Here is a 12,253-nt window from a genome sequence, read left to right on the forward strand (position 1 = left end):
GCCGCGGTGGTAAGGGCTGGCTAGAATTGTGCACCATTTACATCATCTCTCCTTGCCGCCCGGGGGACGAATCTGGGTGACGGAAAGAGGGTAGATCTGGATTGCGGGATTGGAGACTGGCGGGACGAGGGTGTGGGACATGGCAAGCCGGTTATTCATCAAGGACTAAATACATGTATACTTGTGCGTGTGCCAGTCTGGCTCACTGAAGTCTGCTGGATTAGCGGCTGGTGCCAGTGCGTTTTAGTGCTTCGATGCGACCTGGCGCTGCATCGCTGACCTGTAATGGGCGCTCCCAGCGGGCGGGGCCCCAGAGATTCAGCGCACGCGAGCGGCGGCACCGCCGTCGCCTACAAGGCCCAGGTACCGGTACCAAATTGCGGTGCGACGACAGCGCGCTTCGGCGCCTTGCCCAGAGCAGTAGCCAACTGCGTGGTCGGTGGGGACCAGACAGCGCTGTCTAGTCTCGATAGCAGCAAAGAGGCGCCTCCAAGGCGTGGCGTGGCTGTCAGAGCCAGAGACAGCAGCGATGGGGGCGGCTGAGGGCCCAAGGCCGTCCCAGATCCCGGCCCCGGCTCCAGCTCCAGCTCCTGGCTCTAGACCAGACTCCTGGCGCTGGCCTGCCGACACACCCCATGGTGGTGATGGATCAAGTGCTGATGCTGCTGAGGAAGAGGCTGCCGTGGTAGCGGCGCCAATAAGGGGGGCCCGGCAGGCACAAAGTTGTAGATGTAAGGCGATTGCGTGCATATTAATATAGCACGAGCTGGGGTGAGTCGATTACCGACTGCCCGTCCATTCATCTATAAAGACTCTCTGGCCTCTGTTGCCTGCTCCCGCCTCTTGCAGAGCGAGTCGAGTCGAGTCGAGCCATCCCATTCCTCTACTGTGCTACCTTGATCAGTATTATTATTACACCGACCGTCCAAAGGAAGAAACACCAGTCAGCACATGACCACGGATCTCAGCCTTGTCCTCCATCCTGCGCCCTGCCCATTGCCCAGAAAGGAAATATTAATACTTCGCCGGAAGGATCCTGCCAACCAGAGCGTCATTTAAAAAGGGAAGCTAGGACCTGCTTATAGAGCCTGCAACTGCCATTGATTGTCTCGCATCCGGTGCAACGGCGACTACAAAGTGAACAAGGAACGCAGGAACCAACAACAGGAGGCGCTGTTTCCATCTATAAGCGGCCAGGGGACAAGAGCAGAATTTCTTCTTTTTTGCTTTCGGGGGAGCCATTTTCTTTCTCTTCTCGCTTTCGTTTTCATACAAAGGAGGAAAAAAAAACCATTTTAGCTGAGCAAGCCTCGCTGTCTCGCCTGGCATTTGCGCTTGTTTTAGCCTTTGAACGGACTCGTACATTGTGCGCGCAAAACAACGGACGGTCGCTCCGCATTCACACAGGCGCTTTTACTTGGCCGACCCTTATTTAAGCTTTACTTTCCGAGAACGGCAAACTTTGCACGAAACGCAAAGGCACAACAGCAAACGATCTCAGAGATCTCTAAGTGGCTGAAACGCTTGGATTTTATTTAAAAGAGGCTGACCTTCCTCTTGAAGCGAGAGAGTCGGCACTCGTCATCTGTGTGTTGAATTGTCGAGTCCGGCGTATTCGACAGTGAGCCTCGCCATCAACACCACCACAGCCTTTGTCTCAGCTTACTTTGACCTTGGCATAAACAAGAGAGGGAAAAGAAGAGAAAAGAGGACATTCACTACCAGAAATACAGATTCAAACAAAAAAAAAAAAAAAAAAAAAAAATTCCTTGTCGACCTCTTCCACAGACGCCATGATGCACCACCGCCGCCTACCACCCCACCACCACAGCCATAAGACATCTCTTCGCCGCCGTCTTGCCAAAAACCCCGAGCTCGCTCACAAGCTACACCAGATGGCCCTGCCCCTGTCTCCTCTTGTCCAGCTCACAACCGGTGCCATCCACCCTCATTTCCCGCGCACCGTGCTTCAGTTTTGGCTCCTCACTGATGCTCAGCTCGAATCCCTTGCTCAGTTCTATCACCAGCGCACCCCATCACCCTGGTCTAGGCAGTACCCTTGCCCGGTCAACTGGCGTTCCGATGCGCCACTTGAAGAGAAGCGCCGCAAGATGGGCAGGTTTATTGGCCTAAGGGGCTGCGAGAGCCCGACGGCTGTCCTCAAGACCGAGGAGCAGATTGCGAGAGACGCTAGACTCGCCAGCAGGAATGCAGCCGATGAGGATGTTTTGAGACGGAAGATGAACCCTTTCTCCCAGCCGTGATGGACGGACTGGTTTATTTCCTTTCTCTTTTTCCCGGGCACAGCATTGTTCATCATTATCAATTATCCTCATGGATCCGGAATCGGCATCATCCTCGGTGACGGGTGGCTTCTGGCTCTGGAGTTTCGAAAGGCTCTATGGCGTTTTGTTTTGTTTTGTTTTTGGATTTCCAACCATTGGATCGGATGTTTCTCTTGAAACGGCTACTACTTGCATTTTAGATTGGCAACTTCACACTGCCATTCCCACATGGGATTTTCGTACATACTCTGTATATACTTGTGTTGGACTACGGGTCGGGAGGGTCAGGAGGGATTATAAGAACAGCATATATGGAGCATTGGAGGGAGAGGTGGACTAACGGATGGCCTGCGTAGAATACTTACAGCAATGACTTGATATGACTTGAACATACTTGTTTATCTTTCATATTAAATATAAGACAAATTCAACCAATATTTCGTCTTCTCCTTTGTGACACCCATTCAAAGTTGAATTTTCTGCAGCAATTCCCTTTAATAACCTGACCAGAACGTTAATCTAGATTTGCTAACTGATGACAAATTGAATGTTGCTATCCCGCTCGTCCTTGGAAGCATGTAAAATCTTCCACCGCCACCAACAACGCCCTTTGATGCTTGGGTAGAACATTTCAACAGTCTGGCTATTAAAAATGTTCCAGATGAAGCATTTATCGTTTCAAATATTCTCAACCTTCTTCACAGGGTTGAATATTGTCCAAAGAGGCGACAGGCTCTATTGTAAGAAGATTTCTCATATTTTTGAGAGTGTTTGCGAAAATTTTCAACAACGATGAAAGCCAGGCTGGCTTGACTCTTGGATTGACTTCGTACTCCCTCCTCCAGATAACCACAGCTAATAAGAAACAAACTTTCAAAAGGACCCTATTTTGCTATACCATTATTTCATTATTATTACCAACTGAATGCCTTTTAACACCTGACTGAATGGCCCATACTTGTATACTTGAGTGTTGGAGACCATATATGTTCACAATATGCCCACAAGAAAATCGAATTTGCTACATAAGCTCTGTTTATTTCAAGAGTACAACGTCTTTAGAGGGCCTATGCTTTACACTTGAGTGCTGAAGACTGTATTGATTTATGAAAGTCTTGCTGCAATAACATCATTTGGGACCTTATTTTGCATCCATGTAACTGGACCTATAAAGGACCACAGTGGCCCTTTCCCTTCTCTCCATAGAATATTTATATGTACATTGACACAATATCTGTGTCGCAACCTCAACTCTCGCGTCTGCATCTGCATCTCCGTCTCCCCATCTCTCTCCCCTCTCTCCCTCTCCTCTCCATCATTTCTTGCCACCCTTCTTTGGTGAATTAACCACCACAGCGTCATCTTCATTTCCGTCCTTTGTTGAGCCCTTCTCAGACTCTTCAAGTTCCTTCATGAAGTCTGCCTGGATTTGCCCCCTCTTCTTATCCCACCAAGCCTTTTCGGCGTCGGTCTGGGCTTGGATCTCCTCGAGGCGCTGGCGGAGCTTTGTGTTGGCGGCAATCTCGTGGGCAGATTGGAAGATGATGGTGCCCCAATTGGGTGCCAGGGCGTTGGCCTAATGTAACCCTAGTCAGTGGCCTTTTCTTTATTTCTCTTTGATCTCCAAGACAACATTATGGCAAGGGGGACGACATACCTCAGTGACAACATCTCTAAGCTCCTCTTCCATTTCCTTCTCGGCGCGCAAGAATCGCTGCCATAGGTCATCACCTACGCTGCCCCTCTGCAGAAGCGAGCCACATGCTTGCTTGGCAGTCTTGATGTGGATCAGGCGCTCGATATCTTCAACTGCGCGTCGGAGAAGGGCTGCTCGCAGGACACCGTCAGGGACCCGGGGAGACTTTTCGGCGCCCTCTTCCGGATCAAGGTGCAAGAGAGAAAGATAGATGTCTCGCTGGAGGTGAGGCCCGAACCAGGGTGCAAGGTTTGCGCTTTCAGCTGGTGGTGATTGATAAAGTCAGCGTCGGATACTAGACGAGGGAACACCAAGAGGAAGAGGAAAAGAGCAGCGCCGTACCAGCCTTCCGTCTGCGATAGATGGTAGAAAAGGTCATGAGAGCGCCGCCAAGGACAAGGAGGTAGGCGAATGGAAGGGCGAGGCCCTTCCAGTCAATATCGAACATTTTGCCGGCGTGGGTGGTGGATAATGGCCCTGCAGCTATATGGTGGTTTGAGAGATGAAAACGCCGAATCGGTTGCTTCCTGCTAATAAGAACTGCGCCGGGAAACAAAATCCCAGGCAAGAATGCAAAAATGAGCGGACGGAGAAAACCGTGTAATCGAGTGAGTCGGGTGTCGAGGGTCGGGTTTTCCCCTTTGGCCACTTATTATAAAAGAATAGAGTGCACTGGCCGGCGTGCTGCTGATGCTTATCGACACGTCGCACACATGCCCGTCTTTTTCTGGCCAGATCGGCTGCAAGGCTGTCGCGGGGTACGTACCGAACAACTGCCGCTCTTAGCCAAGCAGTGACAGTTTCCGGCACCTCGAATCGCTAGCAAGGGAGCTGCAGCACGGCGGGCCGATTAATCTTCCACAGCACACTGCTTACTTCATCCAGCTGTGGCGCCCGCTTCAGGCACACTGTGAATGACGCTTGACGTACGGTTACTGCTGGAGCTTCGCATGATTTCATCAAGCTTCAGCTTCTTCTTTCCGTCTTCCCTCTTCGCTGCGCAGCTTGTCATGCTGCAGCATCGCCCCCTTGCCGATCTATAAACTAGTGGTTCGGATTTTTCTTCCTTTTTCTTCTTTTCATTTCCCTCCATATCTGCCTATATCTCGAGCTATAGCTCTTCTTATAGCCATACCATACCAAACCACCGATACTGAACTTCCCCCCCCCCCCCACTAATACACCGCGCACCACCCCGTGGTTTTTGCAGCCATCATTCGCCCACCATGTTGATTAGACTTCGTGGGCCGGATGGCATGATCCGCCTGACGGTAGAGCCGTCAACAACATTTGGCGACTTGGGACAGCAGGTGGGTTTTGGGCAACGGGCCTTGGGTGTGCTTGTGAATAGAAAGAGGTAGAAGTTCTGACTAAATGGTGCCTTCAGCTGCTTACTCACCTACCTTCGTCTATTGATCCAAAGACGATCGTCCTGTCAAACTCCCCGACCGGCCGTGATGCGAAGAGGCTAGGCGATATTGTTCAGTTTCAGATCGGTCAGATCGGCCTCAAGTACGCCATTGACTCGTCGTTCGCGTATAAGGCAGAGGCTTTGGGAGGAATGCTAACAGATCGATTTATAGGCATGGCGATCTGATATTCCTTAGCTACCAACACGAAGCTGAAAATGACACCAACGGCGAAGTTCCCGCGCCTGTGACGGCTGCCAGACTCAACGGCAAGCCTGTCCTTCCCACAGAGGACTTCCCCATCGACCCCAAACCCGAACGAATCTCGAAGCCCTGGGAAAGCGTAAAGCAGTCGGCATTAGACGACCGGTTGGATAAGCTGGATGGCAAGATCCCCCGAGGCCGTGATAGGATGTGTCGACACGGACCCAAGGGCATGTGCGATTATTGCCAGCCAATGGACCCCTTCGACCCAGGTTATCTGGCAGACAATGGAATCAAATATCCTTCTTTCCACTCTCATCTACGCAAAATAAACTCCGCGACGAACAAACCAGAATCTGGAACATCATACATACCTCCTCTCGTGGAGCCATATTTCCGAGTCAAGAGAGACTGTCCATCCGGCCATCCGCCCTGGCCGGAAGGCATTTGCACCAAGTGCCAACCGAGTGCGATTACTCTCAATCCTCAGACATTCCGCATGGTAGACCATGTCGAGTTTTCTAGCCCTTCCATAATTGATGGCTTCATTGATACTTGGCGGAAGACTGGTTCACAGCGACTAGGTTATCTCTACGGCCGATATGCGGAGTACACCAAAGTCCCTCTTGGAGTGAAGGCTGTCGTGGAAGCCATTTATGAGCCACCGCAGGTCGATGAAGTTGATGGAATCAGCATGAATGCCTGGGAGAATCAAAAAGAAATTGATCATATTGCTAAGCTCTGCGGATTGGAGCCCGTAGGTGCCATCTGGACAGACTTGCTCGATTCAGGACGTGGCGATGGATCCGTTGTTTGCAAGCGCCACCTCGACTCATACTTTTTGTCGTCTCTCGAGATCTGCTTTTCATCTAGGTTGCAGGCACAATACCCCAAGCCTTCGAAGTGGAGTGATTCTGGCCAGTTCGGCTCCAATTTTGTCACATGCGTTATCACAGGCGACGAAGAAGGAAACATTGCCATCTCAGCATATCAAATGTCTAACGATGCTGTCGAAATGGTGCGAGCCGATATAGTCGAACCTTCAGCAGACCCCAACTCTATGCTTGTTCGCGAAGAAGAGGAAGATGACGGCTCACTCAGTCGGACGAGATATATTCCCGAAGTGTTTTATAGCAAGGTGAACGAATACGGCGCAAAAGTACAGCAGAACGCGAAGCCAGCGTTCCCCGTTGAATACCTTTTTGTGACTCTAACACACGGTTTCCCTGACGAGCCTAAGCCCACATTCACGCAGACAGGATTCCCCATCGAGAACCGCGAATACATTGGCGAGAGTCAAGAGCATTCGGCCCTGGCACGAGCGTTGAACCTACGATCTGGCCAGAAAGCCAGCGATAATGGTCAAGAAGTATCAAACTTCCATATTCTCTGCTTCATCCACAAACTCGGAGTTCTTTCAAAGGTTTGTCTCTCCGATTTTTTCCTCGATGGTATCATCAAACTCTTTCAAGCATACATGTGGCTAACTAATAATTCCTTCCCTTTCTCTCTCTTAGGATGAGGAAGCTCTTCTCTGTCGCGTTGCAACCGAACATGATCTTGCCGATTCGTTCCAGCTCCGCTCTACACAAGGCTGGCAGACACTACAGGCCATCCTAAAATCGACTGGTGAGCGAATCCCTAAGCGTTTACGGGAACACGATGAAGTTCCGCTGGCGACCTCGTCTTCTTCACTTTCTTCATCTTCTTCTTCATCATCTTTGCATCCCAAGGCCCCTTCTGTTGTTAGTGAGCCGGGTGAGCCACTTGCTAAACGGTTTGCTGCCTTCAGGCTGAACGAACGTCGTGCCGCAACCCCGAGCAATTTTTCGCCGCCGCCGCCGCCGCCGCCGCCTCCTTCTTGAGCTTCCACTGTGGGTTTGAAAAGAACATATTCAAGTTTGCTGTTGTTTTCTTTTTAGGCGTGTGATACCAGCAGGGAGGATTTTGAGGGACAGGATTTATACTTCTACTTCTACCGTATAGTTAGATGGTGTTGAAAAAAAAAAAAAAAAAAAAAAAAAAAGAGGGGGGGGGGGGGGAACAAGCCATCAGGTATTGAATTAGGGTTATTTAATGGCATCAAGATGGGCGGTAATATTGCTTAGGGATGAAATGCAGGCATATAGACAAAATAAAGCGAGTACATTTCTCTGACAATTACGATTACGTTCACGAGTTCCAGACATGCTACAGTTTTAAAACACAGTCAGATTTTTAGAAACGAAGCTGAAAGCTATAAATTACTCAGATAGCGACAAGCGAGACACCTGCTGCAGTGAACCAGCAAGCCCCTATTCCGCCCCATTGTAACGCAGATGCTGTGCTACAGTCATGTAATATTAGCGAATTAGAGAACGAGCTTCGACCAGTTCACGAAATGCAGTCTCCTCAAAGAGAGTATCTCGAAATGCAAAATCAGATTGTGGAACTTGAGATTCAGCATTTGAAGCAAGTAAGCGAAATACAACGGAGAATAATTGAACGATACCAGGAGAAATTCCTCAGACTGGAGAAGGAAGGCAGGATAACGGGACGACGAGACTGAAATAAATCAGAATATGGGCGTTGTTGGCATTGTTGGCGACAACGGTTGAGGTATGTGATATGTGTATGATTTATACTACATATATGCAGGACAGACAAAACTCCATGTAGATAAATGATACAATCCAACTGCGATTTTTTTTTTTTAAAAAAAAAAAAAAAAAAAAAAAAAATTTACAGGATCTTATGAAAGCCGAGACAGTACGGTTTGCTCTTTTTTGAAGATAGCATGGTGAGATGTGCATTTTAGAATATGTGTGTATTTTATGGCGAAACACGCATTTTACAACATCCGCTTGAAACATCTGTTTTCATTGCAACTCATTAGAATACTAACGAAATACTACCTATTCTACGATAGCCTTGTGAAATATGTGCATGTATAAAAAGACGCTCTTTACGAGACTGCCAATTAATCACCTAGTAGGAATGAATGTGATTGCACGTGCCATTCGTGCCCCAGATCAGCTATCTGAAACCAGTCTTCCATCTCTTCCATCTTACTTCCCGAGACATTGAATCGAATATTTTGGAACAGGAATGCAGCAAGGTTGCTCGGCACAAACAAAATACAGAATCCATGCCAATCAATTTTACTAAAGAGAGAAAACATGCTGTCGGGACTCAAGGGAAAGAACGTGGTTTGACGGGCGATCAACGAACCCCTTTCCTCAGAGGGTGAATTGTTTGAAACAGCGTGGCTCAAAGATTGTGGAATGCGGCTCATTCAGCACCATTGAATGTGAATATGTCGGAATCCCAATGCTGGGCACTGGCTAGCTGCACATTGCCTTTCTGTTGGTAAACTACTCCGTACTGAAATGGCTTATAGACAAAGTTCTCACATGTGTTAGTCATTGTTGGCCGTCATTCATTGGTTTCACGGCATATCCCCCCATCCAGTCTACGTTCCATTAAGAGTCTGAGAGAACAAATCGCGACTGGAGCTGCGTTTCAGGCATGGAAATCCGAATCAGCAGCACTGTAGGCCCGAAAACAATGAATACATGCTGCTATACCGCAGGACTATGGAGTATAAGAATGGTGATGCCCATGCTATGCCATTGAGTCGATGGAATCACTCTCTCGCTCCCTATTCCGCAACGGCAGCTGAGACAGTCACTTCCGTCTTGTCACTCATTAAATCGTTCTGACCTATTTGTTTGTCGCCAAGCTCAGCATGAAACCGAGCACAGCCGTCATTCTTCTTGCTGCGCTTGCAGGGCACTCGGTGGCAGCACCTACCGGGAATGCCGCGCTGCAAGCTCAGCAGCCAGACACAAACGCTTTGAGGTTATTAGCTACCCATATATCGACAGGCGAGCTCACTCAATCAGACCGTGTGCTGCTTAGCCACTTGTTAGTAGCAGCCTCTTCGCTGCAGAAACGAGAAGCGGATTCGTCGGACGCAGCAGACGGCATCTTCGGCGCTCTGGGTAGTGGCATCGGTGGAGGCCTCGGGGCTGGCCTCGGCGGCCTACTTGATGGAATTTCTAGTCTCGTCACCCAGCTCTTAACAGGCCTGTTCGGTGGTGGTCTCAATCAGGGAGCCGCTTTGGGACTTTCTGTAGGCTCAAATGGCGGCAATGGGCTCAATTTGACCGGCACTGTGTCGAGTCTTCCGTTGCAAAACATTTCCCTTCCCGGAGGCAGCATCTCCCTCCCTGCCAACATCACCACTCTTCCTGCAAACATCTCTCTTCCGGCAAACATCACCTCTATTCCTGTCAACATTACCGGAACAGTGGGCAACCTTGGGGGCGCTCTTGGAAGCTCCGGCTCCGGACTGACCGTGAGCAGCATTAATGATACCGTGAATGAAATTTTTAGGAGCCTGCTTGGCGGTCTGGATGATTCCGTGCTTACAAGCTTGATTAGCATAATCACAAATGCAAAGGGCGATGGGCAGAAGGCTACAAATGATATTATTAGTTTTGCTTCTTCCAATGGTTACGACAGCAATGCTATCTTCGCAGCCCTGAATAATGCTCTGTACCTAGGAAACCTCGATGTCAGCCTTGGGGGTCTTATTAAAGGCTCGGGTGGTATACTTGGACAGCTTGTGATTGCTCTGAACAGTTTAAACACCGTTGGTGGTCACAGTCAAATCAACCTACCTGGTGCAATCGGGCTCAACGGAGTCCTCTCTGCCGGAGCTCAGAATGGTTTGAACATAACTCTTGGGAATCTTCCAGATGGAACTCTGAATGGCTTAAACATAACTCTTGGGAGTCTTCCTGCCGGAGCTCTGAATGGCTTAAACATAACTCTAGGGAATCTCCCTGGCGGAGTTCTCAGCAGTTTGAACACAACTCTTGGAAACCTTCCCAGTGGAATTGTCAATACAACGGTTGGAACAGTCACCAATGGAGCAAATGGTGGAATCAGCCTGCCTGGCGGATTGACCCTCTCAGAAGTCCAACATCTGATTGACTTTATCCGCAGCGCTACTAGCCAACTCGCAGTGACAAATGAGGTTCAGCGAGTCGCTGCGTTGCACAAACTTGATCCTGTTGGTCTTGCTCGTTTGTTGCAGAGTCTCTTGAACCTCCCTGACATTGGAAATGCTACTTCTAACAACACTGGAATAGTCACACCTCCATTGGTAAATGGAACAACCGGAGGATTGCCCGTCACTTTGAATGGAACTGTTGGAGTACCGACTGGGGGTCTTTCTGGCACCATTAACGGAACTCTAGGTCTCGGTGGTTTGGGCATCGGTCTTGGCGGCGGCTCCAATCTGCTTGGTGATCTTGTCAATGATGTTGTTGGGCTTGTTACGTACCTGTTACATCTTTTGGCCCTTGGAGGTCAGGGTGGCAGTCTCGACGCACTTGGAAATATTGGAGGACTTGGTGGACTCGCATCTGGACTCGTTTCTGGTAACCCTGCGGTCAACTTGACAGGATCTCTGGGTCCCGTTGTCAGTAATCTGACCAGCACAGTTGGTTCCATTGCCGGTGGCTTGCCAGGTGTGGACGTTGGTGCTACTATTACTGTTGGACCTACTTTAGGGTCTGTGATTTCGGGTCTGAACTCGACACTCAACGGCGTGCTGCCCGGTGTAGGATCTGCTGTCGGGTCTGTTGTCTCGGGTCTAAACTCAACAATCTCCTCCGTCTTGGCGTCAAATGTGACATCTGGATTAGGAACCACTGTCGGGTCTGCCCTGGATGGTGACTTGGGATCGGCTACATCTGACGTAGCGTCTACCGTTGTATCAACACTCACTGGCGCTGGAGTCCCCGTTGTAGGATCAGCTCTTTCTGGCACAAGCCCACCTGTGGCTGACTTGGGATCAACTCTCTCGGGTGTAGTTTCTACTGCCGCTGGGCTTGTCTCTAGTCTATTGAACGCAACTAGTTCAGGATCAACCGCCTCTGGTCTAGCTGGTTCTACAGGTGCAGGAGTCGGGACAATTGGATCAGACACCAGTCTGAAAACCGACGGGTTTTCCGATGCATCTGATGAGAAAACCACCGCAATCGTTTTTGACCCCAGCGGCTCTGGCGAGGACAACGGTTCGCCCATATCAAACGTCAGACGGTCTCATGTCGTGCGATCACGACCCTCGGTCCATGGTAGAATTGCCGCCTAAAATGTGTTTCCAAGGAGGTGGATGAATGCAGTGCAGTGGCACACATGTTGGAAAGTTTAACCAGTCCGTTCAGTTTAAGGGGGCCGAGGGATAAGACTGGCATCGACAAGTTGCTTGCGAGGCTATGAATAATTGGATGAAATTAAGCAGTATTTATATAGTTATGTTTTTCGTTTTCGATGTCGGAAGAGAGCAGCAGACGAAGCGTCTGGTTAGGAACAGGATAGTTACTTCTTTTTACCCACAGCTATAACACATATTTTATTACAAAGGTTTAGAATCTTCCTAGGCCATTGCCTCCATCACTCCCATTTTAATGGCATTTATTGGTTTCTGTAATGGCATAAAATCTAGCTTGCTATAGGAATATGGCCTCGAAGGGACCCTGTGGCCAAGAGCGTAGTAAAATACATCTAGAGGTCACTTTTAAGGATAGGACTCCACGCCTTTCATCCTTCCAAAGTACTGTTTAAATAGTAGCGAAAATTGGATTCGTAGATCTTATTACCCTACA

The 12,253-nt window shown here is 49.3% G+C and overlaps 5 protein-coding genes across 6 annotated transcripts; 4 read left to right on the plus strand and 1 right to left on the minus strand.

The window, feature by feature from the left end:
- Nucleotides 1-285: 285 nt before the first annotated feature.
- On the plus strand, nucleotides 286-543 carry TrAFT101_007176 (uncharacterized protein; the record flags this gene model as incomplete). Its single annotated transcript, XM_066127975.1, has 1 exon — nucleotides 286-543. One exon carries the CDS (start codon nucleotides 286-288, stop codon nucleotides 541-543), a length of 258 nt encoding a protein of 85 aa, XP_065984089.1.
- A 1,250-nt stretch (nucleotides 544-1,793) lies between these two features.
- Nucleotides 1,794-2,264, plus strand: TrAFT101_007177 (uncharacterized protein; the record flags this gene model as incomplete). The annotated part of the gene is made up of 1 exon (XM_024908856.2): nucleotides 1,794-2,264. The coding sequence occupies one exon, from the start codon at nucleotides 1,794-1,796 to the stop codon at nucleotides 2,262-2,264; it is 471 nt and encodes a 156-aa protein (XP_024756641.1).
- A 1,021-nt stretch (nucleotides 2,265-3,285) lies between these two features.
- On the minus strand, nucleotides 3,286-4,731 carry TrAFT101_007178 (uncharacterized protein). The gene is made up of 3 exons (XM_024908855.2): nucleotides 4,324-4,731; nucleotides 3,943-4,244; nucleotides 3,286-3,861 (listed from the first exon to the last, which is right to left on the minus strand). Exons 1-3 carry the CDS (start codon nucleotides 4,427-4,429, stop codon nucleotides 3,601-3,603), a joined length of 669 nt encoding a protein of 222 aa, XP_024756640.1. The 5' UTR covers nucleotides 4,430-4,731; the 3' UTR covers nucleotides 3,286-3,600.
- A 158-nt stretch (nucleotides 4,732-4,889) lies between these two features.
- Nucleotides 4,890-7,754, plus strand: NPL4 (nuclear protein localization protein 4). 2 transcript variants are annotated; one of them, XM_066127976.1, is made up of 5 exons: nucleotides 4,890-5,291; nucleotides 5,369-5,493; nucleotides 5,565-7,017; nucleotides 7,112-7,223; nucleotides 7,387-7,754. In XM_066127976.1, the coding sequence occupies exons 1-5, from the start codon at nucleotides 5,208-5,210 to the stop codon at nucleotides 7,389-7,391; spliced, it is 1,779 nt and encodes a 592-aa protein (XP_065984090.1). In that variant the 5' UTR covers nucleotides 4,890-5,207; the 3' UTR covers nucleotides 7,392-7,754. The 2 variants fall into 2 exon arrangements, with proteins under 2 accessions (XP_065984090.1, XP_024756639.1); XM_024901132.2 differs by having other exon boundaries at nucleotides 7,112-7,754.
- A 1,112-nt stretch (nucleotides 7,755-8,866) lies between these two features.
- On the plus strand, nucleotides 8,867-12,241 carry TrAFT101_007180 (uncharacterized protein). Its single transcript, XM_024908854.2, has 2 exons — nucleotides 8,867-8,942; nucleotides 8,996-12,241. Exon 2 carries the CDS (start codon nucleotides 9,322-9,324, stop codon nucleotides 11,737-11,739), a length of 2,418 nt encoding a protein of 805 aa, XP_024756638.1. The 5' UTR covers nucleotides 8,867-8,942; nucleotides 8,996-9,321; the 3' UTR covers nucleotides 11,740-12,241.
- The last annotated feature ends 12 nt before the right edge of the window (nucleotides 12,242-12,253 follow it).

Source organism: Trichoderma asperellum, chromosome 4 (genome assembly GCF_020647865.1).
Source record: "Trichoderma asperellum chromosome 4, complete sequence".
NCBI lineage: Eukaryota > Fungi > Ascomycota > Sordariomycetes > Hypocreales > Hypocreaceae > Trichoderma > Trichoderma asperellum.

Excerpts from the sequence above, each read along its gene's own strand:
- TrAFT101_007180 (XM_024908854.2), top strand. The coding sequence starts at position 9,322 with ATGAAACCGAGCACAGCCGTCATTCTTCTTGCTGCGCTTGCAGGGCAC.
- TrAFT101_007178 (XM_024908855.2), bottom strand. The coding sequence starts at position 4,429 with ATGTTCGATATTGACTGGAAGGGCCTCGCCCTTCCATTCGCCTACCTC. Across the intron at positions 4,245-4,323 it reads CTATCGCAGACGGAAGGCTG|CTGAAAGCGCAAACCTTGCA; the intron begins GTACGGCGCTGC and ends AATCACCACCAG. Across the intron at positions 3,862-3,942 it reads TTAGAGATGTTGTCACTGAG|GCCAACGCCCTGGCACCCAA; the intron begins GTATGTCGTCCC and ends GGGTTACATTAG.
- NPL4 (XM_024901132.2), top strand. The coding sequence starts at position 5,208 with ATGTTGATTAGACTTCGTGGGCCGGATGGCATGATCCGCCTGACGGTA. Across the intron at positions 5,292-5,368 it reads TTGGCGACTTGGGACAGCAG|CTGCTTACTCACCTACCTTC; the intron begins GTGGGTTTTGGG and ends TGGTGCCTTCAG. Across the intron at positions 7,018-7,111 it reads AACTCGGAGTTCTTTCAAAG|GATGAGGAAGCTCTTCTCTG; the intron begins GTTTGTCTCTCC and ends TCTCTCTCTTAG.